Source organism: Myotis myotis, unplaced genomic scaffold, assembly GCF_014108235.1.
Source record: "Myotis myotis isolate mMyoMyo1 unplaced genomic scaffold, mMyoMyo1.p scaffold_m19_p_8, whole genome shotgun sequence".
NCBI lineage: Eukaryota > Metazoa > Chordata > Mammalia > Chiroptera > Vespertilionidae > Myotis > Myotis myotis.
The window spans coordinates 48,150,492-48,177,723 of NW_023416390.1; the positions used below are offsets into that span (position 1 = coordinate 48,150,492).

At 41.1% G+C, this 27,232-nt stretch overlaps 1 protein-coding gene across 2 annotated transcripts; it reads right to left on the minus strand.

The window, feature by feature from the left end:
* Positions 1–1,212: 1,212 nt before the first annotated feature.
* Positions 1,213–26,456, minus strand: DHRS9 (dehydrogenase/reductase 9). 2 transcript variants are annotated; one of them, XM_036319854.1, is made up of 6 exons: positions 26,312–26,422; positions 20,041–20,160; positions 14,526–14,901; positions 13,127–13,385; positions 9,451–9,614; positions 1,213–5,664 (listed from the first exon to the last, which is right to left on the minus strand). In XM_036319854.1, the coding sequence occupies exons 3-6, from the start codon at positions 14,842–14,844 to the stop codon at positions 5,441–5,443; spliced, it is 966 nt and encodes a 321-aa protein (XP_036175747.1). In that variant the 5' UTR covers positions 14,845–14,901; positions 20,041–20,160; positions 26,312–26,422; the 3' UTR covers positions 1,213–5,440. The 2 variants fall into 2 exon arrangements, with proteins under 2 accessions (XP_036175747.1, XP_036175746.1); XM_036319853.1 differs by lacking the exon at positions 20,041–20,160 and having other exon boundaries at positions 26,312–26,456.
* Between the last annotated feature and the right edge of the window lie 776 nt (positions 26,457–27,232).

Sequence of the window (27,232 nt, forward strand, 5' to 3'; positions counted from 1 at the left end):
GCTGACCCTGGGGCTACCTCTGAGCATAGACTGAAGTTTTTCTCAAGTTCATCTTGATGTCTATTATCTCCCCCATGAGCATTCATTCTCTCCTTTCTCCTTGCCAAAGGCTAAGACAAGCTTTCAAAGGCTTGAGGAAATAAAATGTCAGGCCTTGTGTCTTCCTCAGGCTTTAGAGACTGGAAATTCTACATATACTAGGATGTGTTCTATTTGAGGAGAGCTTCTGGCCCCCCAAAAAGAATCTTAGGTTTGTGAGAATCTTCAAATGTCATTCAAGTCAGCCACCCCGACCTCATATTGCTTGAGTCCTTCCCAGCATGTCCACTCCTGGGAAGGAAAAGGGCTGTCTTTCTTGTGCTTGCCCACCAGCTGTGCTTGCCATTCTGTCAAGTTCTTACTGGCCAAAGAACTCCTCCTTAAATGGTGCTAAACTTGAACTCTATGTAACTTCCATCCATGACTCTGGTCAAGGACACCATTCTATGCCACCTGGCATGGGCTGAATTCCTGTGAGGGCCTTTCAAGTGGGCTGCCCTGTCTCCCAGCAGGCTCTTCTTCCAAGAAAACGACTGCAGAGTCTTTAGTTCTATTGCAGCTAAACTGATCTTCAGATAACTTCGATCTTCTGGCCACCCTCTCTAGCATGTCTGTGGCTACATGAGAGTGAGCTTCCCAGCGGCAATGGCAAAAGTTTACCATGCTCCGAGCAGTTGCAAGTACACATAACCATCACCAACCTTGCTCTATATGTTGCTAGTTTAAAATTTAAACCAAGATCAAAACATCATTTACTTTCTTTTTTTTTTTTTCCTTGCAGGGATAGGGTCGGGGTAGGCAGTTACATCATAGCATTGCATCACTCTGTTGACTCATTTAGGGTGACTATTGCATAAAATACCTCAATCATTTCCACGATGTGGCTCTGAATCCCATGCTTGCTTTTTTGGGAGCCACAGCAAAGCCCCGGGTTTCCCCCGCTATCACTCCATCTTGTTAATCCATGGTTAGAACTCAGAAACATTTAGATCCAGATTCTATCACCTCATGTATTCCCCTGGTGGGTTTACAAACCTGCCTTTGTGTCTTTATTTAAATCAATGACAACACGTGCTCCTGTGAAGGACAGAACTCAGGTCAGATTCCAGTCCACTTTGGAGGTGAAGTGGCCGGTGGGAGCAGGGGTTCCCAAGGAAGGCTTGAGTGCTTAGAGAGTTTCTGACCAGACACTTTTATTTATTTCATTCAGAATATACGTTGCAATTTGTAAAGTATGGAGATAGCTGTTTACATTTCTGCTCATGAAGAAACGCCCGATTTGTTAAAAGGGTGTTAGCAGCAGGAGGTGGAAAGTGAGTAGGAAAATGAGAAGTGTCTATATACCCTGGTTATCATTTTTCTCAAAGGTCCAAGAGCATGCAGAAGCTGACGGGGGATCACTGGCCAGGAGGCTTGTCTTATGCTTTCAACACTCAGAATTTCAGAGTTGTTCCTTTAGGATGGCTCCACACCCTGAATGAAGTTTAAGAAAGCATTTTGGCTTTTAAAACCCACTGTCTAATTTTACCTTCCTTCCCTTCCTTCCTCCCTTCTCCCCTCCCTCATCCTCATAAATTGTGGCTGCATTTAAGTTGTCACAATTGATTTATAGATATTAAAAAGCTTTTCATTTTGAGAATATTTAGCTAGTTCCTCTACCGATGAGACTATAATCTCTCATGCTCTTGAGAATCATTGAGATTAATAGTATGGAAAAGATCCCAAATTGATCACTTTTCTTACAAGTTCTCCTCATTAAATATGGGCTGGGTTGCCAAAGAAGTTATGGAGTTTCTGGGGAGACTTTAAATTGAAGAGATTTTCTTCAGCCTGGATGGCTTGGCCATGTCCTGTCCACAGACAGAGAAATGGATACAATGATCCCTGAAGCCCTTTGTTTTGTGACCACTGGGTCCCAGACGGCTCACCATGGAGGGAGGCTCCGCCGCAGTGTTTCTGGACTAGCAGGTCATGAGAAATCACTATGGCAACACTGAAGAGTCTCTGAGGAACCATAGGTAAGGAGTCCCTGTAGAAGCACTCAAAGGCTTAAGGAAGCTTCAGGATTTTAAATGAACTGACACATTGATGGCACAACTAATGAGGGTGGCAAGCTTGACCTTAAGTGATAGATTGCCCCTTCGTCAGAAAGGCTGATAGATGCTGATTTCTGAATGCATTCAACAAATATTTATTGGACACAGGTCTATGTGCCAAATGTACTATGAAAGGGAATACAAAAATAAGCAAACACCATGGTTCCTGATTTCGTGGAACTTAACATCTGATACGGGAGACTAATATAAACTAACTAATCACACAAATAATTACAGAGTTGGTAAGTGTAAATTACAGGACACAGTGGAATGCATAAGATGGGAACCTAGCTGGGATGAGAAGGTGGTGGTCAGAATTTGGAATTGTATGGGCTTCTCCAAGGAAGAAGATGAGATCTGTAGGAGGAGGAAACTAGACAAGCAGGTAAAATTGGAACATTCCAGGGAGGATCATGGGCACAGACCCTGAGGTGGCAAAATGAGGACAACAGCCTAAAATGAGGTTTGTGAGGAGTGCCAGGGCAAGGTAGTGCATATTATGCATTTTAGTCTTTAGCCAAAGTGCAATGGGAACACATTGGAGGGTTTCAGAAAGTGGTGGCAAGGAGAAGAGTAGAACGATCAGATTTCAATTTTGAACAATTCTGACTGTGAGGGAAAATCACTGAAGGTACACAGGGATGAATATGCTACATTGAGGTAAGAGATGACGGAAGCTTGAACAGATGATTGCACTGAAGGTGATGAGAAGTAGAGGGACTTGAGATTTCCTTAGGAGACAAAATTAACAGTAGTTGGTGCTGGACTGGGAAAGTGTATTTGGGGTAAAGGAGCTAGAGACTTCAGATCTGTTTACATTGTGGGTGTCCACATACAGGACACTGGTGCATTTTTAGATCAGATCAGAATGAAAGTCCAAGAGATTTTCCAGGTTCCTCCAAAATAAATGAGGAGGGATTCCCCCAGGCTAGAGGTGGTAGAAGACAGCATCTGCATTCATCTTGGTCATAGATTCCTGGAGAAGCTCCTCCAAGGCATCCTGAGTAGTGGCTTCCAGTTTTTGGATGATAGTAAGTTCTGTGAAGAAAGGGACCATATCCACTGTGTTCCATACTGCAGGCCAGTGCTTAGAAGAATTCCCAGCACATATGTCTCCAAAAATATTATAGATAAAAATAATTTTCCCAAGAGCACAAAGAAGAACACAAGCCATGGCAAGATGTAGGAACTCACACCTCAGACTCCTGGTGCAGCGGCTTTCCGATGTTCCTATCACCACCCTCTCTGGTCTTGTGCTTCTGTTGAGACTTATGCCTTTATACTCCAAACATCCACCTTTTCATTTAGTTTTAAAAGCTTTGAAAGCTGTTGGGTGAGAATATTTGGTTTTATTTTGAGGTGCTATCATATTTGGAAGCTTTCATTTAAGTAGGACTTTTCTTTGGTTAGATGAAACAGGGAGTTACCAATTGTAACTACTGGGAGAAATGAGCAAAGAAAGCAGGTCTAGGCAGAACAAAGGATATCATACTATTAGGTAGGCCCCCAAACAGGACTAGAATGGTTGAAATTCAGCAAAGGAGGTTCTTTCAGGTTCTGAAAGTCTTCCTGGAGCCCTGGAAGGTCAGAGAGCAGCAGGCCAGACATTTTTAAAGCAGTAAAATGAAAGTAAAATTTTAAAGCAGTAAAAAGCCAAGGTCTGGGAATTCAAGGTGAGAAGAAAGAGCCCCGGCAAACAACATTAATGAACTTCAGTTCCAAGGACAAATCGAGTGAGGGTTGATTGGTGGTTAATGTAACCAGAAGAAATTAGAGATAAACAGATGAACTGTCTTTAGGGCCAGGGCCAAGCTGGGGATGACTTCACAGGTAGGTAGTGACAATAGTTTAGCTAACTTTGCCTGAGAATTCTTCTACCTGATCTTGCTGTGTTTTTCTTCATTTTCATGCAAAAATGATGAGTATATGTATCTTCCTTCAAAATCATGACATATGTATCCAGGTGGGCTGATACCATTGGTAATTTGATTTTTCAAAGTCATAGATATGTTGTACACTTGAAAGGAGGACATTGCCTCATAGGCAGATGTTTCCAGAAAGGTAAATGAAAAGAGATAGAATTGCTGATATATTTAAATGGACATGATTTTAAGCTGCAGATTTAAATATTCTCTTCATAATAAGTGGTGTGTGTGTGTGTGTGTGTGTGTGTGTGATAATTTCTCTGGCTCTTTCACCCTATATGATTCTGCAACAAATGTTGAATTCTGACATTTCATGCGTTTTATGTAAATGTCAGCAAAACTTTGTGAGTGATATGGATATTAGAATCTGGGGAAGCATCCATTAGAGAACCATTTTTTTGGATGGTGAGTGGGCCTAGGGTCAATCCAATTTGGAACCATAAATATGAGCAAGGAGCAGAGCAGCTCACACTGTAACTATAAAAAGAGTCATTAATTTAGTTCTGTATCTTCATGGGGCTTCAGAGACCATTCAAATGTAGATTTCCAACCACCCCAGGTGTAAATTACATCAGGTATTTTTAGTCTTGTTCTATTTGCAATCACCAGAATAAACATAACTATTTCCTACATTTTTGTTCTTTTGGAATGGTTGGTTACTCTGTTGTTACCACTTCTCTACCAGACAGTTGTTTGTGCCTCGGTGCTCACGGTGGTCTCGAATGGGCTGTTCATCCTCCCTAGTCCCCTCTAGGATAGGAAGGCTTGCCTTGGAATCTCCCTGCCTCCACTTTTATACCCATTTCTGTTTTCAGTCCTCTATTCCTTTCCCTTCCCTCCTACTTCCAGTCCTCCCTAGTGTTTGTCTACTGCCCTTTAGCTTATACCAGTCACATAACACTTCATAACCCTTCTTCTCCTGCCCCATCAAAGCTCACAGAATGGAGTTCCAGTCCTTCAGAGTCTTATTCTCAGTAAGATAACAGAACACATCTAATCCACTTACAAAAGTAGTCTACTTATCTCTGAACATTTTGATAAGGGACATATATTAAACATTCAGGAATGGGGGTGGGGAGTATGGGTTAAGCAGTGGTAGAGATCATTTTGGATGGGGAAACCTTTACATTTTTCTTACATCAGACCAAGCAGGCAAAGCCTAAATATTGGGCAGGTACCATTCCTGCCCTTCTTTTCAAGGAAGGCTTGAGAAGAGACTCTGGGATAGCACCAGGGTTGGTGGGATCTCTTCATTTATCAAAAGAAGCATGATCTAAATGAGTCCAGGTTGGATTAGGTAAGGAATAAAATTAAAAAGGAGATATGTCCTTGATATCAGCCAAATTCATAGCCCGCAGCAGACATTTGTGGTTAGCTGAGTCACACTGCCTTGGGATTAGCCAGCTCTACTTTCTGTTTCAACAATAAAAAGTCTTGCAACACTGTTGGCATGTGAGACAGAGGTATCCAGAAAGTCTTGGCATCTTTTCCAGCAGCATAACGGGTCTTAGGGAAGAGACTTGTGAGAGCATGGTCCATGCACTCCACCACCAGGGAGAGGTCCATGTTCACAAAGGATACAGTGCCCCTCAGCTTGTCCATACCTGTATAAAGAGAACAAGTGTGTTTACTCTTTGGCAAAAGGGGAAAAGGAGTCTGTAGAGGTGAGGGTACAAAGGGGAAGATGTGTTAGTGGGAATTTTGAATTTGCCATTATAATAGAGGCACATTGTGATGGGTTTCTATCTATTTATCAGGAAATAATGCAGCAATACTTTCTCCAGCGGTTCTCAACCTGTGGGTCGAGACCCCTTTGGGGGTCGAACGACCCTTTCACAGGGGTCACCTAAGACCATCGGAAAAACACATATATAATTACATATTGTTTTTGTGATTAATCATTATGCTTTAATTATATTTAATTTGTAACAATGAAAATACATCCTGCATATCAGATATGTACATTATGATTCCTAACAGTAGCAAAATTACAGTTATGAAGTAGCAACAAAAATAATTTTATGGTTGGGGGTCACCACAACATTAGGAACCGTATTAAAGGTTCGTAGCATTAGGAAGGTTGAGAACCGCTGCTCTAGACGGTTGGCTCTCAAAATTGAGTGGGTAGCAGAATTCCCTGGAGGTCTTGTTAAGGCCCAGATCGGTGGGTCCCACCTGCAGCAGGTGTAAGGTGGGGCCCAAGAATTTGCATTTCTATCAAGTTTCCAGATGATGCTGATGGCACTGGTCCAGAGACCAAACTCGGAGAGGCACTACTTTAAAGCAACAAGGGAAACAACGTCATAAAGTATATGAGGCTCCTGAGCCCAGGGAGTTATGGGTTTGATTTTGGGTGTGTTTCGAGGGAGTCCCATGTTTACAGGAAATGTGGGAATGCATGTGCACTTAAGCATGTGTGTGCGTGCACTCATGTGTCATGTGCCTCTGTAATCCAGTGAATAAATAGAGAATCATCACTCCAAAGCCCTGACTCAGGAAGCTGAAGAGGTCTACCTTCTCAGGTAAGTGAAGTGCTTGAGTAATGAGCTAAGACACTTTTGATGAGGCTGGTGCGTCATCAAGGGATTGGTAATGACTTGGAACATTCCTCCTGTGCTTTTTGTTGTTGTTGTTGTTGCTGCTGTTGTTGTTAATCCTCACCCAAGGATATTTTTCCATTGTTTTATAGAAAGAGTGGAAGGTATGGGGAGAGTAGAGAGGGGAACATCGATGTGAGAAAGACACATGGATTGGTTGCCTCCCACATGCAACCTGGGCCAGGAATCAAGCCTTCAACTGACTGGAATCAAACCCAGGACCCTTTAGTCTGTTGATGCTCTACCCATTGAGCCAAACCAGCTAGGGCCTCCTGTACTCTTAAAACATATCTGAGGTCCTGGCTGGTTTGGCTTAGTGGATAGAGCATCGGCCGAGGGACCGAAGGGTCCCAGGTTTAATTCTGGTCAAGGCCACATGATCAGGTTGCGGGTTCGGTCATCAGTGGGACCTGCAGGAGGCAGCTGATAGATGATTCTCTCTCATCATTGATGTACCTCTCTCCCTCTCTCTTTCTGAAATAATAAAAATATTTTAAAAGAAAAAAACATACCTGAGTTGTGTCTTCTCAAAAGAAAACTATTATTTTAAATCTTCCTTTCAACTTCAGGCCCCAGTAGCCACAAGTTGATCAAAGAGTCTAAATGAGGTTACCTAATAAGCCTTAGTGGCTATTTTAAACTCCTATTACTCCAGCTTGGGAAACGAAGAAAGGTGAGCTTAAGTTTGTGGTCTACTTCGAAACAGTGAGTCTGGCTGATCTCCAAAACCTGACTTGGAAAACTCTAAAAAGAACAATCAGTGTAACATTGGGCTCAAAGCCACATGGTACTTCTGAGACAGGACATTTGAACCAGGGGCTAGTGCAAACATAATTTTGAGATGGAAGTTGGTGATATACTCATAGGCATTTATAAAGTATCAATGTTAGTATCAAATGGAGAGAACGCTTTTGAAAGAGCATTTTGTTTCTGAATCTACTTAGAACCTTCAGAGTTGGTGAGTGAGGAATAGTATTTAACGGCAGAGGTTTTAAATCTATAGTGACATGTCAGCACTGGGAGGTTTGTCAGACCAGAAGTTACAGTTGATATTTAGGGTGTCCCCCAATGATGTATATATTTATATTAACAGCTGATAATTCACTTAATTTTCACTCCTTTTCAGGTTTAACTGACTTGAAATAATGGGTGAAGCCAGACTAAACTTTGAACAAAGAAAATTTATCCTAAAGTGCTGCTAGACTTTTTTTTTATGGGGATACATAAAAGATAAAGTTTATGGTACAAAGCTGTCAAAGAATCAAGGCAACAGTAGAAGAATCAAGGGCACATAAATACTGAACAAAATGATTCTTGATGTTTGCCATTCCATTGCTTCGAGTTATCAGTGATGGCTGGATCAGAATGGTCATTAGTTTGAAAACAGGCATTGACAAAAAAATTATTCATTTCTGCAGATTATTTTAAATTTTGAAAATGAACTGTATGTTAATAAACACTGACTTTATAATAATTAAAAGTGCATATTCATTTTTGGGGGGACACCCTGTATATGTGTATATGTTTGCATCTGTGTGTGCGTGCGTGCGTGTGTGTGTATGTGTAGTGGGTGGGGTGGTTGAGGGAGTCAGTCATTCTAAAAACCTCCCTAGGTGGATCTGCCTTGGTCTTTGCTCCACCTTGTGAACTACTGGCCTTGAACCTTACCACAGTTGGCTGTCTTACCAAGCCCATTGATGAAGAGGCTGGATTGCAGCTTGGAGGAATAGAGTGACACAAAGTTAGGTGGGGCAGGGTCAGGAAGTTTGAGGTGGAGGCGCAATCCTGATACAGGAACTTCAACCAGCTCCTTAATGTCTGTTGACATTATAGTGTGGTGCAAAGTCAGGCTACCTGTGTTCAAATCTAGTACTTCCACTTATATAACTCTGCAACTTTGGGCAACTTACTTCTCTGTTTCTATAAAATTAAGGTGGTCTCTATTTCATACGCTTTATTTGGGCATTTTATTTATTTACTTTTTACTTAAACATTTTAAATGAAAGTTCATGTAAAGTTCTTATAGTGGGGACAAGTACACATTATTATTTCTCCATCCCTGACTCAGTCTCTGGACTTAGTTACTTCTTCTATCTCCACTCCCTGTGCTTTCCTGCTCCAGAAAGTTTTTACCCAAATAATTCCTTCCTGTACTTTGGGCTTTATTCAAACCTGACCTGTCCCATAAAGATTTCTCAGCCACTATTTTCTTTTTCTTGGTCTGAATTCCTTGTGCAATTAGAGACCACACCATATAGCACCCTTCTGGACTATAGGGTTATGTCTAAGAAGTAAAGGGTTGATTTTCTTTATGCTGTACAGTCTCATTGTTTTACAGTCTCTCTTGGTTACTTTTTGTTTTCAACTAGATTATAAGCTAGTTAAGGGTCAGAGTCTAAGTCTTTATATTTTGGGACCTTCATAAATCCTGGAACAATGTTAAGTGATTGATGGGTAGAGGAGTTTGGGTAGAGGTGAAGACCAGGAGAAGTTGTATTGCATTGGGTAGGGCATTTCACCTTCCCAAGCCTCTGTTTACTATTCCTATAGTGTTGTGTGTTTTTTTGAGGGGTAAATGATACACATAATCTATAAAGTGCTCAGTATAGAACTTGGCACTTAGTAAATGCTCAGAGGAGCAAGAGATGACACTGGAATTAGTAGGAATACCTGATCCATATTTAAGATCCCTATTACTATGGAACCTCATTTTTTTAATATATGTTTGAGTCTCCTGCATACTGCCTAGGACAATGAATCCCAGAGGACCCTGGGTCCATCCCCAAAACTCACATTTTTCAATGTAACCTTCTCCGTATTGGTGTTTGATATCTGGAGACAGGTCCTTCCAAATGGCAAATTTCTTCTCAGCAGCCTTTACTGGATCTGATAATCCTGTTTTGAATAATCCAGGTTCGATGCAACAGACATGCACACCAAAAGCTTTCATGTCCCGTCTGAGTAAAAAACAAACAAACCATTGATGATGTTCAGTGGAGGTTCATTTGGAAAATGCTCGTGACATTTTCTTGTGAAACTTTTCACGGGATCAGAGAATCGGGTGCATTGGACAGGAGCTTCTTGTTCTGCCCTCTCAGTTTGCGGATCTGAAGGTCAGGGTGGTGAAGTGAGGGCTGGTTTAGTGACAGAACAGGACAGGGACCTGGGTAGACCCACCCCCAGCCCAGTGTTCCCCCTGAGCCTACTCTCATTGAATTGACAAGCATTTGGGCTGAGGACAGGTTTCTTTTCAGTACGTAGCATACTTTATGGTGAAATTGACCGATGACTGGTCTGGCTGGACAAGTTTACCTCCATTCTAGGAATGTGAGGAGACTGCAGCATGAATGAGGATATGCTGAGGGACACAATATGACTTGACTAACCTGTTCCCTAGGCCACCCAGCAAGCTCTTTCATCATCTCACTGCAGAAAACCCAAACCTATGCATTTACCAGGCAACAGGGTTTTGGCGAAATCATGGTCCCAGTTTCTTTAAATCCAGTTATGTGAATAATTTATTTCCTATATTTAATTTATATTTCTATCAAGAGTATATAAGGAAGTAATTATTCATTTTACAGAAGACTCTACCAACCATAAGACTTACTAAGAACTTTACCAGTAACCTTAAATTATGATTTAATTGATCTTATATTTTGCTTTCTAGTAACACACCTATTGTTTAGTTTGAAGTATATTTTAAAAAATGCAAATTAGCTTGATTTTGAAATAGTTTGAAGGGTACATTGCTTGCATTGAAATTAAAAAACATTATTTTTCAACCTGATTGTATTTTTCTCGCCTATCTTCTGATCTCCTGTGGGTTTGGAAAGTGTCAGTGCTAAAGGGGCATATGGGAAGACTTTCCTCTCCATCTACTCATGAAAATAACATCCTCCAGGGATAAATGGCTTTAAGTCATCCAATTAACCTTACCAGGTGAGTAAAACCAGTATGAAACCAGTATGTTGCTGGGAAAATACAGCTTTAAAGAGCCCCAACCCTTTCCCAATAGGACAGCTGCCCCCAAATCCTCCTGGAGCTGCCACTGGACTGTGGCCTGCATGCACAACACCATTTCCAACTCTTGTTCCATGACTTAGAAACTTATGAACACTCTCTACTGATTAATTTCAGGCATAGCCCAGCTGCGTTTGCAATCCCACAAACCCTTCCGTTGAAATATCTTTTTAAAATTAAGTATGTCTCTAAGTGTACTAACATTTTATTATGATACTGTTGCTGAGAGAGTGGAACCAAAGGGCAACCAAGCAGACTGATGGAGGTTCTCCATGACCTTGCTACTCAAAGTGTAATCCCTCAACCAGGGGCAGCACTTGGGTGCTTGTTATAACTGCAGAAACCCAGGACCCACCCCCAGACCCACTGAATCAGAACCTGCATTTGAAAAAGATCAAGGCGATTCATATGCACATTGACATTGAAGAAGCATTGTTCTGACATTGTCTTGTGTGTTTATTTCCTGAAAGAATTAAACCTGGCAACCTGACTCCAAATCGTAAAATGGAGTTGCTCTGTCTCTATTAATCTCTGTAGAATACTCTAACCTTTTACTAGTAAGCTACACCTAGATCCATGGTGTAGATCATAACTCTAACATGTACCTGCAACTAGTTAAATAAATAAATGGTTGACTTGAAGAAAAGACTGTATGTAATTTCATCTTTTCTCTTGCCTGTCACAGCACACTCTACTGGATACTTTCCATTTGCTCCACTGTCTCCTCCACCCTGTGTCTGCTCTCCACGCTGGGAGGCCTGCCTGCATTAACTATATTTTAGCTTCTGTTTGGTTCAGTCATTTGGGAGCAACAGAGGAAGAGCAGAGGAAGCAATGGGAAGAGGTTGGACAAGTTATTACTCCTGTGATGTTGACACTGGTTAATTTTATCCCTCAACTGAAGGTGACTGCCTCTATGTATGCAGGTTCTAGAAACTGCCCTTTCTTCTCCCTTCAGTCTTGTGGGTAGAGATGCCCCGGCTGTCATTAATTCCCTGGACATTACACTACCCTTTGGGATTTCACTACATGACTCCATGCTTGCCAATAGTCCTTTAAGTAAACTCTGCTCCATTTACCCAGTTTTAATGTCCTCCCTTTCCTACCAGAAACTTGATTGATACAACCTCTTGCAATTTAGGGGCTTTGAACTGAAAGTGACAGTTTCTGGTTCCAAGTAAGATAGACTACTTCCCCCGTCTCTCCCACTGAATGTAGCTACAAAACCTGGACAGAATGCATGGAGCAGCTATTTAAGAACTCTAAAATGCAGATGTTAGTAGGCAAGGGAGGGAAGAAGACCATGTTTTGAAGTGCCACTGAACCACTAGAAAAATACAATAACCAAAATGAAATATTTATCTGTTGGGCTCAATAGCAGAATAAAAGTGAAGGAAAGTCAGTGCACTTAAAGATAGATCATTAGAAATATCCGAACAGCAGAGAGGAAAACAATGGAAAAAGTGAAAAGAACCTTAGGGATCTGTGGGACAACCCAAAAGTTCTACCGTTTGTGTTATAGAGATTCAGAAGGAGAAGAAAGATTGGATTACAAAAAAAAGTTTGAAAAAATTAATAGCTGAAAACTCCCCAAATCTGGCAAAATACATAAACCTACAGATTTAAGAAGCCCTGTAAACCTCACACATGCTTGGGGGCCCCGAGTTGGGGCATTTATTTGTTAAACTGGTACTTTGTTTTGAGCTCAGGGGTTCTCTGAAAGCACACAGCCAAATGATGTGATAAGCCAACCATGTCAAACTCGTGGCCTGCAACAAATATTTTTGGGGCCCAGCCAATATAGCGTATGTAAGAAACTTTTTAATAAAAATGTTGTAACTTAATTTTTACAATATCCTACATAATTATTAATAATGAACTACAACATTCACTAATGACTGACCTCTATAATCATGTTGCGTTCATTTCCCTTATGCGCCTTACGCGCAGGCACACCATTTCTCTCCACTAATACTAGCAGCGAATATTCTAGCAGCTGATTGCCACGTCATTAGTCTTGGACTGACTTGTTTGGTGTGAGCAACAGGAAATATTTCGCTTTCAGAGAACAAGAAAGTTAGATTTATTTGCATTATGCTTATTAATTTGTGTAGTTATTCAGTGTCTGGTAAGTTAATGTTCAAGGAAAAAATATTAATTTTTACTAAAATGTTCTATTGTTTTATGTTAACGATTACTCATTTATTTCAGCCCTTTGTATTCAGCATGTCTCTATTGAAAAAAACCTGTGGTGTTTTTTTTTTTTTTTTGCAACGCTTATACATAAACTTAAACCTTGTTTACCTGGCCGGGGTTAGCCTTTGAGTTTGACATGCTTGTGATATGCTATATATTGGGAATAATTTAAAGCACTAAATAGAATGTCTGGTATAATAAACATTCAATAAATGTTAGCTGCTATTATTTCTTAATATATTTGCTTTACCTTAAGCTGTCATTGAAGGCTTCTACTGCGTATTTGGATGGTGTATAGCCTCCTCCACCAAATGCAAGACGGCCCCCAATGCTGGAGACATTGATAACCCTCCCTCGAGCTTTTTTGACCAAGGGAAGCATATTTAAGGTCACGTCGATGAGTCCGAACAGATTCACTTCTACGGGTTCTCTGTAGTCCTTCACCGTCAGCCAGTCGGTTGGAGCCAGCACACCGAGAACACCAGCATTATTGACCAGCCCCCAGAGACCTAGAACAGAGGAAGGAAAGGAGACGTGGTAGAAGCATCCTTAATGGAAATATAACCTCTGCTTTTCACAATGGTGCCATTTCCTCCTCTAGTCATACTCTTGCTTTGAAATACTCTACAGTTTTGGGAAGTGACAGCAGGAAGTGTGGGAGGCTGAACTGAAATAGTTGAACTTCTGTTACTGGAAGCCAGTATCACAGTTATTCTAATTTTTGGTTCTGAATGTCAAATGCTGCTACTCAGTGAGACCTTTTTGTTTTTTAATCTCAGATATAGAGTAAATTGGTCTATTTTTCTACCTTTCTAGATGGCAAGGCCAGAGCATATTGATAAACTGTTTATATGGATGAAGAGCTGCATCCATCTATTTCACCTTAATTTTTGGCAAAAAATTCCATCATTCACTTGGCTTATTTATATTGGGAAACATTTAATATGTGCAAAGGTGTTTGGAATTCAAGCTTTAAAAATTATGTGGAGTCTATCAAACCATTGTTTTTGAGGAATAGACTCTTAACTATATGATGAAGATGTGCTAGAGAAAAACATTTGTGGTTTTTTTTTTTTTCCCCATTTGTGGGCTTATTAAATATCTTCATCCATGAGAATACTTCAAACTTCATTCAAGCCAGTAAAAGTCCTCGAGTTCAGAATGCTGCCACCTTAGCAGAATGAGGCCCAATGACTCACTACTCTACCATGACTATGAAAGACACCTTTACTGAAATTCTGAGACCATTTTCTACATTGGCCATTTTGCAGTGAGAAGCAGATTTCAGGTATCCAGATGACAGTTTGGGAATTGTTCCCATATTCTCCTGTAGATTTTAACCCCAAGTTCCTTTGCTGTGTATGTGGCTAGAGTAGCACTTCACTGGGGAAGACCAGGAAAAGTTAAACGCCCACCTCAGTTCTACCTTCACCAGTGGGACTTAAGACTCAGGATAGCTTGAGCTGTGTTTCTCCTGTACGCCCAGGGACTATTCAGGGGCTATCCTAAGATTTCTCCAATCTTCTCCAGTGTATAGTGGGCATTTATGAGACATTTTCTTGAAAGGCCCCTTAATATTCAAGCACATTTTACTAGCTTTAGTTACTTCGCAACACCCCTTCCATTCTTCCCAGCCCCACGTCATTCACCTTTTTCCCCAACGTGGTCTTTCACCCACTGGGCAGTCCTCTTGACATTCTCTGGGTCAGTCACGTCCAGAAGCACAGTGTGAAGCCTCTCGGAGGTTTCCGCCTTTAACGCTGTTGATCCCGCGTCAGTCAGGCAGGCAGCAATCACGCGAAATCCTTTCTTATCAAAAGTCCTGGCCGCCAAGTTTCCAAAGCCCGAGTCACAGCCAGTAATGAAAATGTACTTATCAGCGATGTCTGCAATCTCTGGTTGTCTTTTACCAGCATAGTTCCATAGAAAACCACAAAGGACTAGGAGGGCTAACACCCATAAGAACATTGTTTTCCTGTAGCCACAAGATTACTTCTTTCTTGAACAATAAAATAAGATGTTGTCCTGAGTGTACAAAATTAGAAAGAAAATTCAAATTAGGACCATCAAAGCATCAGACCCAGGATGGATGAACTTGAGGTATTTTAAGACATTTGAGTGGATACATAGTTTTTAAAACAACTCCTTTGCTTAGGAAGATGGCCATTTAAGTGCTAAACCACTTCTCTAAAGTAACACAAAAATTAACCAAGTAATAGTAAAAAAAGTAAGTGGGAGAAAGAGAAAGAGAGAGAGAGAGAGAGAGAGAGAGAGAGAGAGAGAGAGAGAGAGAACTCTGAGACCCTTACAACTCAGTGCAGACAGTGTTGAAGTGCAAGGCCACCAGTGAGTTCATTGAGAGAAGGTGAGATGAATAGGAAGAGATTGAAAGACAGATGATGGCCAAGGGCACAGAATCCTAAACCACAATCAGTAATCCTCAGATTCTGACCTCTCTGGATTCCAGCTTCCTGTGAGAAAAAAAATCACATGTACAGAGGACAAAGTAGAGCCAATTCATACTTTAAAATTGTGAGGCTTTGACCATAGATGCAGGAGATTGACCTGGAAAACTAATTTTGTCAGGACTGGAGATAACCTCGGGCCTAAAATCAAACAGGCAGAGAGAACCCTGGGCATAAATCACTTTAATTTTTTTTTTAAAGAAAATTTTATTATTTCATGAACACTTACTGCAGCAATTTAGAATTCTCACAATTATTTTTAGATTAAGAACAAATGTTAAAGAAACAGTGCTAAAGGAATTTTATAGTCTTGACCATTTAAATGTATATGCCACCTTGAAAGGTCCACTAAATATTGTATAGGGTTTGGCTACCTATAATAATAAAAGCGTAATATGCTAATTAGACCAAACAGCCTAACGACCTTCCGGGCGACCTTCAGGATGAAGCTGGGGCTGTGAGGGCCAAGACCCTTGCATGAGTTTCATGCATTGGGCCTCTAGTAAAATAATAGTTGTGGATGAATGAGGCATTACCTCATTGAAAGCAAGTATAATATTAGTTTGGAAGTGTAATATCAAAACTATCACGGGAAAAGATTTCAGACTATCTTAGAATATAAAATTCCATGTATAATACAGTGTTATTCACAAAGACAGCCAACCCTATTACTTTTACTGTGGGTAATGATGTCTGGGGAAGAGCAAGCCATCTGGTAGGAGGAAATGAATAAGAGCTGTAGGGCTTTGCCTACTTGCCTCAGGTCTGTGCATCAAGGCAGCCCAGGCTCCTACCTCACAGCTATAAGGCAGCCCAAAGGAAGCTTATCAGGTCCCACCCCACAGAGGAGCAGCCATGGCCTGTATTGGCTCTCTCTGCTTATGGAAGGAAGAGAGGCCACAGAGAACATCCCATGTGAGAAAGGCCTTATTCCTTCCCCCATGGAGCCTCAGAGTTCCCTCACTTTGCCGTAGGTCCACACACACCTTTACCCTTGACCCGGAAACACCCTTAGAATCAAGAGAGGCCTTAAGTACCTCATTGAGGACAATGGATAGATAGGCCCTGAGTTCAAGTTTAGGCTTTATGGATGCTTCTGGAATCATGGCTGCTCATAGACACTGTGTTCAAAAAGTACTGGGAAGGCCAAGAAATTTTATAAATTTCGTTTGGGCTTTTTAATACATATAATGATTTTCTGGCTTTTCCTTTGAATCATTTTTTAAAATTGCTCCTTTTTTTCAGCTTGTAAAAGTGACTTGTGCTCATGGTAAAAAATATTTAGCAAATGCAGAAAAACAAGAGAAAGTAATGATTATCACATTTGACTCTTAATATTTTATGGGTTTTTTTTCTAGTTTTTTTCCTTTGCATATAAATATTCCCCACATAATAAGGATTTTAAACACACACAGAGAGATAAAATTAAACATACACACACTCATGTGCACACATACAGACAATTTTATTTCTACTGCTTTATAAGGAACAGGTCATTTCAGATGAAAAATGACTCAATGTAATGTAACTTCTTCACTTCTCAAGGAAATTTTAGGTTCTGCTTTCATTTCCGCCCCCTAACAAAAGACCTATAGCTAAAGAAAGAAAGGGTAAAAAAAACCTGTCAATTGATAAAAATTATTCAGAGGTAAATATTAAAATATGGTAGGTTTGGTCCTAGCTGGTTTGGCTCAGTGGATAGAGCATCGGCCTGTGGATTGAAGGGTCCCAGGTTTGATTCCAGCCAAGGGCATGTACCTTGGTTGTAGTGTGTATGGGAGCTAACCAGCCAATGTGTCTCTCTCACATGGATATTTCTCTCTGTCTCTCCCCTTCCCCTTCACTCTCTCTAAAAAATAAATGGAAAAATCTCCTCGGGTGAGGATTAACCTACAAAAAAAGGTAGGTTTGGGCAAACTAGTTGATTCTTGTGGTATGGCTGTGATTATTTCTAAAGCAGTCAAGTTTTTAGACTATACTGACTTAATAATTTGGTGTAGTTTCTCCAAATCTTCCCTGTGTAGGAGTTACTGATTTGTTGCAAATCACTGTCCACGTAGCAGAATTTCCCCTTCTCGAATACATAAATACATTAAAATGTATAATTTGGGGGTGGGGGTGTAACTAATTTTTATAAAATTATCTATGTAGACATTTTAAGGAAATTTTATATTTATAAATTCAACTAGAATAGTGTTTTGCTTAAGTTTGGCCTTGGTAAATAATTATCGAATAACTAAATACAGTATTGAATGCATTGCCTGAATGGAATCTGTAGGCTTCATTGCAATTCAAATCCCATGGAAATTATTTGAAAAAGGCAAATGCGCACACAGGTTAATGTGTCCTGAAGCAGAGAGTGAGACTTTCTGTGTTGTCCTGTTTTGCCAGAGAAAAGCATAAGGGGAGTCACAGTAAAACAATGGCTCACCTTTCTGAAGCCTTCTCCACTGCACGTTTACTTTTAACTCATTTGATCCTCTCAACAACATTGTGAGTTAGACAGGGCACATTATTTGCCTCATTTTACAGAAGAACTAATATTCCAACTAATAAATGTAAAAGGAATGGTGGAATTAGAAAACCACCAATTTTTTTCAGGCAAGAATGTTCAATGGATGCTAAAACTAGTGGGTGAAATTCTGATGAGAAAAAAATAATTATAGAATTTCAAAGAATCTCCCCATAAGATGCATACTAACTTAAAAAAAAGAGCAATAGTAATTTCACAGTGGAGAAATCCAACAGACCACCACCTGAATCAACTTACATGTAAAAGTGCAGTGTAGGAGGTTTCACAAAGGTAAGCCATTGTTTTACTGTTACTCCCCTTATGCTTGCCCCTGGCAAAACATGACAACACAGAGTCTCCACTCTCGTCTCTAGGAGACATTAAACCCCATGAGCACTTGCCTTTTTCAAATAATTTCCATGGAATTTGAATTGCAATGAAGCCTACAGATTCCATTCAGGGAATACAGTCAATATTGATTTATTCAAAGATTATTTATCAAGGCCACACTTAAGCAAAACATACACTAGTTGAATTTATAAATATAAAATTTCCTTAAAATCTCTACATATGAAATAACAATTAATAGCACTGGTTATGGGACAAACCAAGGTCATGTGCCTCCTGGTATGGAACACTCTTCAGAACCCTCAAAGTCAGGAAGGCAAAGAAAGATAGGAATACAGCTGTGTCAGTCTGAGTGTGATCATAAAATGAGAGTCACTATAAGAATGATAGAAACAAGGAGTGTCATATGGGAATCAGGGATTACATGGTTATAGTGGTTGTGGGGGAGTGAGGGCCTGGAAGGATGAAGCCGAGAGATCAGGAACAGTTACTAGTGACGCCAGCCTGAAGCCCTGGACCAGTGGTCGGCAAACTGCGGCCCCTTGAGTGTGGCTCTTCCACAAAATACCACGTGCGGGTCCGCACATACAGTGCGATTGAAACTTCGTGGCCACACTCAAGGGGTCAAAGAGCCGCATGTGGCTCGCGAGCCGCAGTTTGCCAACCACTGCCCTGGAGCATGGAGAAGCTGCAGCTTGTAGCGAAGTTGAGAAATGGCTACCACCGTGACCATAATGCAAGAGCTCATGAAGCAGCCTGCAAAGCCTCCGTGTCTTATCATGGCGACTTCTCAAGAGCATGGTTTCCACTTCACTCCTTTATTCTGATCTCAAATAATGAACTTTGTATTATTAATTTTTTTTTTAAAAGAAAGACTTAAAACTGTACCAGGTGCTACACTGGGAAGGATGCAGAGCACACCTATGCATAACCAGAAGCTAATCATGCACAGACAAATCTTTCAGTTCTACTTAATACATGGTCTGTACTCTTCAAACACATCAAAGTCATGAAGGAAAAGGAAGACTGAGGACTGTTCCAGGTAAATGAAGACTAAAGAGATGTGACAACCCAATGCAACACGTGATCCTGGACCAGAAAATCTTTTTTCTGTCGTTATCTCCCGAGGGGTCCCAGACTGCAAGAGGGCACAGGCCGGTCTGAGGGACCCCCCCTTCCCCCGAGTGCACAAATTTTTGTGCACTGGGCCTCTAGTTTAGAAAATAATAAGGATATGTATACAAATAAACATATAAAAACACATATATATGTACATAAAGAAAGAATGAGAATAAAACTGTGATTAAATGCTAATATTTAGAAAATCTAGGTAGAACTTTTCCATAAGTTCTAAATTATTTCAAAATAAAGGGTGGAAAATTTGGCAAGGGAAAATAAAACATTTTTCTAAGAAAAGACTTCATTGGATTGCTTTGTGTCTCATGCACAAAATAGGTAAGAACTCCAGGACTTCAGTATCTAGTGACTTTGTGCACCAAGTTTTCTGCCTTATACTTTCTGGTAAGTTCACCTCCACACTTTCTGGAGAAAAACAAAAACTCAAGCCAAAGCAGTCATCCTATCCCTTCCCCTCCCCTCCCCTCCCCTCCCCTCTCTTCCACTCCCCTTCCCTTTCCCTCTCTTTCTCTCCTCTCCTCTCCTCTCCTCTCCTCTCCTCTCCTCTCCTCTCCTCTCCTCTCCTCTCCTCTCCTCTCCTCTTCTCTTCTCTTCCCTTCCTTTCCATCTCCCTCTCAGCCTACTCCTTACCTAGCCAAACCCATTTTTATCTAGTAACAAGAAAACAGAGAGGAGCATTTTAGTTGTTAAAGATGGGCTCACATTAAATTGTGTTGTCAGGTCCTGGTCGGTTAGCTCAGTTGGTTATAATGTTGTTCCAATGTTCCAAGGTTGCAGGTTTAATCCCCAGTTAGGGTACATACAAAAAGAAACCAATCCTATCTAATAAAAGAGTAATATGCAAATTAACCATCACTCTGACACAAAGATGGCAGTGCCCATAGCCACAAGATGGCAGCGCACAGTCCTCTCAGCCCCGCTGGAGTTCTCCAGTCCTGGGGAGCAGCCGCTGAGAGCAGGGCCTGCTTAGCCGTCACCAGCAGTGACCTGGGAGTGGCCAAGCAGGCCCCGAAGACCACGCACAGCAGGGCCTGCTTGGCCGTCACCAGCAGCGACCTGGGAGTGGCCGAGCGGGCCCCGCAGACAGCAGAGAACCACGGGGAGTGGGCCTAAGCCGTCAGTAGGACATCACCTGAAGGCTCCCAGATTGGAGAGGGTGCCGATCAGGCTGAGGGACCCCCATTCCCTCCCCCTTCGTGCACAAATTTCGTGCACTGGACCTCTAGTGAATACATGAATGAGTGGAAAAACAAGTTGATCTCTCTCTCTCTCTCTCTCTCTCTCTCTCTCTCTCTCTCAATCAACCAATAAGAAAAAGGAAAAAAAATTGTGTTGTCTTTATGAGGTTCACCTCTGGGCTCAGGGTCATTTCATATGCTAGTGTCCCAGCCTGCAGCCTGCATCCTGCATCCAAGGGACTGCCAACCTGACCTAGAATTTTGCAAAGCCTATCCTTAACTCAAATATTATTGTTAAAAAAATACTGGTTCTTCCTCAGTCCCTAAGGCTCACATTCCTCTAGGTCAGTGGTCGGCAAACTCATTAGTCAACAGAGCCAAATATCAACAGTACAATGATTGAAATTTCTTTTGAGAGCCAAATTTTTTAAGCTTAAACTATATAGGTAGGTTCATTGTTATTAACTTAATTAGGGTACTCCTAAGGCTTAGGAAGAGCCACACTCAAGGGACCAAAGAGCTGCATGTGGCTCGTGAGCCGCAGTTTGCCGGCCACAGCTCTAGGTCATTGGACCAAGTCAGCTAAAAACCAACATTAACCTCTAATAGTATTTTAGCCACGATGCCACCTCTGAGCAGCAGTCCTCGGTCAGAGTCATTGGGAACATGACCTTTACACAGAAGCTGATTCACGGCCCATTGGTTCATTGACCACTGAGAAGTAAATGAGTAACAGTGACTAACAGGGCTGCCTCAACCATACCCTGCCCCTGTGGTCACCTCCACATGGCTCCCTAATCCCAGCAATTCAGAGACTCAGGACACTGACCTTAGTTGCTTGGGTTGCTTGCTTATTTTTCTATCTTCCAATTTATCTCACAGAAAACTGCTTAGTAGAAGTACAAATCTCTTGGTTCAAGGGAATAAGCACCTCGGTCTATAACCTAGTTCTCTTAGTACCCAGTGGCTGTGAGCCTAGGTACTGGGCAAGTTTGGGAACAAAGAGAAAGCAGATCTGCAGCCCCTAGGCCGCAGTGCCTGAGGACAGGTGCAGCGCTAAATGTGCCTCCTCCGATGAACTGGCCATGGAGATTTTTCTTAAGCCACAATGAACACTAGCCACTTCACTAGTAAAATCTGGCAACAAGGACTGACACCACGCATGCACATGAGCACACACACATATAGACACACCCGCACACACTAGAGCAGGTGAGGAGCCCAGGCCTCAGAATCTGGCTAGCAGAAGTCCAGTTCCAGTTGCTCTATCATCAGAAGGTCTTTGGGAAAATTATCACTTCTTAGACTCTACTTTCCTATCTGTAAAATAGAGATAATAGCTACCTTGGAGCATACCCAGCAAAATAAGATGACTAAACGCCTGTTAAGCAGGAAGACCTTTATGGTGATGTCAGGATCAGTGGCTCTCACTGTGTGAAGGGTCTGCTCTATGTACTGCTCATACCTAGGCACAGCTTTCTCAACTTCAGCAGGTTTGATATTTTGGCCTGGAAATTACTTGTCCTGTATATTGCAGGATGTTTAGCAGTACCTTCAGCCTCTACCCATTCGATGCCAGTAGCCCCCTCTCCCTAGTTGTGACAACCAAAAATATCTCCAGACATTGCCATGTGCCCTGGGGGTCAAAATCACCTCAAGTTGAGAACCACTGGTGTAGAGCTTCCTCACCTTGGGGATCCAGAGCTTCATAGCATCCAGAACTGCTTTTCTGGAAACTCAGTCATTAATTCCTTGGTAATGCCGTATTGATGAGAGATTACTTTTTAATGGCCTTTCAGAAAAGTTTTGTTACTTATAAATGGTACTCATATCCTGCTGCTGTAAGTATTAATTTCTAGGATTAAAATAAAAGCCTTTTTGCCATCAGGAGGACAGGAAGCAGTGAACAAAACTGAATTAGCACCAGACACTATTTTTGAATTTAGAAATTACTAAATTAGTACTCGCTGCATTTGTGAGGCCTACATTCTGGCTGAAGCTTTTGAGTTTGGGTCACTATAGACTCCTCTGGGGGTGCCCTGCAGATGGGTGGCCTGTTGACTCTACAGAGTTCAGAATATGCTCCTAGACAAACCAACCCATGGTCCTCGGGCTTTACAGGTGACCGCACCAGATAGGAATGGCTATAATTTATTGAAAGCTTACCGTGTTCTAGGCCCTCTGCTAAGATCTGTAAATATTTACCTCATGTAAAACTTATAATAAAATGATCTCCGTTTTATAGACGAGGAAACAAATTCAGAAAAGCAGGTTAATTGGCTTAAGATACAGTTGTAGACTGTTTCTGGAACTGATTTCTAGGCCATTCTACTCCACCATCACGCTTTCATCCTCTGCTCCGCTGCCCCCTGGATCCCCAGCTCTGGAAGTCTGGCTGTGTGTACACTCTTCTACATGGCCAGTGCCTTTTGTGATACTTGGCATTAACTAAATACATGCTGTGGAAGGAAAGAGAGGATAAAAAGAAAGAAGTTTCCACTCTAACCCCAGAATTGGATTGGTGATAACCGGATTAATCTTTGAGCCCTCTCAGTTATCAGGGAATAAATAATAATAATAATAATAATAATAATAATAATAATAGTCACACTTCCAATTAGATAACTTCAGAAATTTTTGAAAAGTGTTCAAGTAATATTTATATCATTTAATTGTTAAACTAGCTCTGTGAGCCAAGTAGGATAGGTATCATAGGTAAGTTTATTTGCCAGAGAATGGCTAGAACTAAAACTTCCATCTCTGAACTAAACTGTAAAATGAGAAGGAAGAACTACAAAGAGATGGGCACATTATCAGTCAACAGGAAGAATGAAGATACTTTATCAAAATTCTCTACCATGTCACAAAGGTGCCAAAGGAACAGAGAAAGGAGAAGTAATTTTCTCTTTCATTTGCCATGCAAAGTGCTTAAAGTAGCCACCGGACTGCAGCTATGGGAAAATGTTGCAACTTGATTGCTGTCCATGCTCACTTCTGCTTCTTCTAACTTTCTCTTTCTGGCTTTCTTTTCCTAGTAGAAAATCTAAAATAAGATCCTTTGATTTCACTTCCTTTATTCATCGTCCTCTGCCCTTTAAAAATAAATCACACACACACAAATGGAAAATAATGTCTCGATGGCATTATGAAGTATACTTTTTATATGAAACATTGAGTTCTTTCTACATCACTTGATTTTATTTCACATAGGTCCACAGAGGGCTTTGTTTGAGAAAGCAGTACTAAAACTGTCAACACTGATAGGAATCTGTACCATCTTTATTTACCTTTAATTTATTGTAATCGTGGCCTAACTTGAATCAACAATTAAGTTATTTATCTACATTCAATAGAGAGCATTTAGCAATTGCTTTCTAAAATACTCTATTTTTGAGGTTTTCTTGCACAGGCTTTCTTAATACTGACAGTGGTCTAGACATGTCAGTCTCTTGAACATTTAAATATTGTAAATCTGGTTAACTTACCTTGGAATTCATTTTTGTTTTTCCTTTTTCAATGAAGTAAGAAATTCTGTGTTTTTTAAAACCCAAGTAACCTTTCACAGATTTCTGATGTATTTGGGCCAAAAACACACACACACACACATTTGGGCCAAATGACACAAGCTAAATGACTAATGAATTATGTTTCTATGGGGAAAAAATGTTTAAGTTAGGCACCAGAAAGCTCAATAAAAATTTAAGATGGAGCCCTGGCCAGTTTGGCTCTGTGGATAGAGCGTCGGCCTGTGGACTGGAAGGTCCCAGGTTTGATTCCAATCAAGGGCATATCCCTTGGTTGTGGGCTCAATCCCCAGTAGGGGGCATGCAGGAGGCAGCCGATCAATGGTTCTTTCTCATCATTGATGTTTCTATCTCTCATTCCCCTCCTTTCCTCTCTGAAATCAATAAAAATAAAAATAAACATTTTTTAAAAAATTTAAGATGGAGCCAAGGGGTTCTACATGGAATATGCTTACATTAAGCAACAAATGCTCTCTTGAGGATCTGATTAAAATGACAGTAATAGTGATTATGATGCTACTTATATGGAGTTGATCCCTCACTCAATGGGATGAAGAAGCTCCTGCACCCAGTACATTTCCCTTGCATCCTGCTTCCTGCAGCAGAGAGAGGCTTGTGGTACTCTGTGTGCCTTTTGTGTAGGGGTGGGGGCGGGGGTGACGGAGGGGGGCCAGCGAGGCGTGGAGAAGTAGTTCTTCCTCTGCAGACTCATTCAGTCTCCGCACAGAGGCGTGCCAGCCGCTCTCAGCGTAGAAGACCTGCTGGATGTCTGCTTGGCATTTTTAGTTCTAAGGATAAAAGTATCTCTGATTTCCTTCTGCCTCCTCTCAAAACTCTTAACTTATATTCACCATAGCACCCATAAATATTAATTAATTATTCCCAGTCCCTCCTGGGCTTATTACTTTGTCAGTATGCCCCCTGACAGTACTGGCAGGTTAAGAATTATTGTCAAAGCCACGGATCCTTTATTTATGGTCACCAAATTAAAATTGCTAACTGGAAGAGATTATATATTATATCTTATCATACATGATAGTTACAAGGCTTCAAAGAAAGCTTAGAATCTAGGGAGAATGCTATAGAGAGATGCAGAAAGTGTGTTCAAATATTCAATATATTTCTTTCAATCATAGTTATCTTTCAGCAGAAGAAAAGATCTGAGTTTTTAAAGATGGTATCTTAAGAAAATGGAATTTGTTGTGAGAGTATTAAGACCAATTTCCATTTTCCCCATTTGAAATGTATGTAATAATAATTTTTTCTTACATATAAACATTGAGGTTTGTTCTAAAAATTGGGCACAGTTTTCAAATCTTAAAAATACAATGCAAAGATGATATAACATTTCAATTTCATTTTATGCAGCAATTAGCCAAGGATATTTTTAGAGCACCTAATATATGCCAAAGGATACTAAGATAAGCATAGTCCTTATCCTTGAGCAAATAGTATAGCAGGACATTTCAGAGCCATTTGTACAGCCCCAAACTGAGTTTTAATTTCAACGTGTTTTATTTAAACTCTTTCCGCAACTGCTAAAATCAGTCCATGGAGAGAAAGCACCACAGCACCGCTTGAATCATACAGCCTTCAACAAGGGCTGCCAGGATTAAATAGCAACAAAACCACTAACCCAACTTTCTCCTTTAAAAGAAGTCGAAGTGAAAACATCCACCACTGCATCCTATAAAAATGGAGAGTAAAACCTGAAGCAGGTTTACTGCTGTCAGCCCGGGACCCAGGAGCCCTGTGTGCACAGGGAGGAATCTCCCTGTCTGGCTGACCCAGCAGGCATTCGCACCAGTTTGGTGTGTGTGCACATTTGTCTACAACTCCACATGGATGTCTGATAACACTGGTGAAGCAGATAGATACACATCAGCCCTGCAGCTGGGAGCAAATGTGTTGTTCCAGTAAGAAACTCAGCTAAGGTTCCTATTGTTTTTGAGCCCCTCCTCACTGCAGTTTCACAGACGGTACTGAATAGTCCCTGAGAAAATAACTAGACATCAATTTAATTGTAACTGTAGGGAGCTAAAGAACATTCAAAGAGAGACTGCGGAGCTCAAGGCTACGTCCCAGGTGACACTCAGATCACTTCTATTGTGAGGTGGACCCAGTACTGCCTCACAACATTTTAATTTTTTTCTTTTTAAAGCAACAGTCACCACAACATGAAAGACAAAGGCTAAACCACAACATCAAAGACAGTTTGAAGATTGACATGAGCAGTGAAGGAATAAATAACAAAGCTGAGCCATGTGTTACCTTTTTAAAGACGACCTGGGAGTGGAAGCTGCTGTGGACTTGCTAGGCTGATTGCGATCTGTCGTCTGTGCTGGGGAAGGAAGAGTTGTGTCACTCTGGCCAGGCTGATCTCTGGAAGTGGAGGTGCTCTGAGTACCTACATGTGTAAGGAAGTGTCAGGCTCCCTCCTCACTCTGTGAGTCACCCTTGTTGTGACACTTGATGATGACTAAGCCTTCTATGGATGAAGTAAAGCCATGAAGCTGTGGGTCATGTGTTTCCAAAAGACAGTATTTTTTAGCAAATTAAATTTAGCAACTTTCAGAAGGGACTTAAAAATGACCAATAACTTTCCTTTAACTGTGAGGACAATTTTTTGGCCAAATTAGGGAGCTGAAATACTATATCATTGAAGCATTTTGTAAAATGCCTGGCACCAGGCTTGAGTTGTGATTATTGTTCATGATCTCTAGGTTGTTTGTTGTCTTCCTTCCTTCCTTCTTTCCTTCCTTCCTTCTTCCTCCTTCCTTCCTTCCTCCTTCCTTCCTTCCCTTCCTTCTTCTTCCTTCCTTCCTTCCTTCCTTCCTTCCTCTTTCTTTCTTTTCTTTTCTTTCTTTCTTTCTTTCTTTCTTTTCTTTTCTTTCTTTCTTTCTCTTTCCTTCTCTTCCTCCCTCCCTCCCTCCCTCCCTCCCTCCCTCCCTCCCTCCCTCCCTCCCTCCTTCTTTCTTTCTTTCTTTCTTTCTTTCTTTCTTTCTTTCTTTCTTTCTTTCTTTCTTTCTTTCTTTCTTTCTTTTACTGTGCCTTTACTGATTTAGTACTCTTTCAGTCCTAGGAGAGTTGGTAGGGGAAATGAGTCTCTGATTATTTATTTATTTACTAGAGGCCTGGTGAATGAATTCATGCATGGGTGGGGTCCCTGGGCCTGGCCGGCAATCGGGGCCA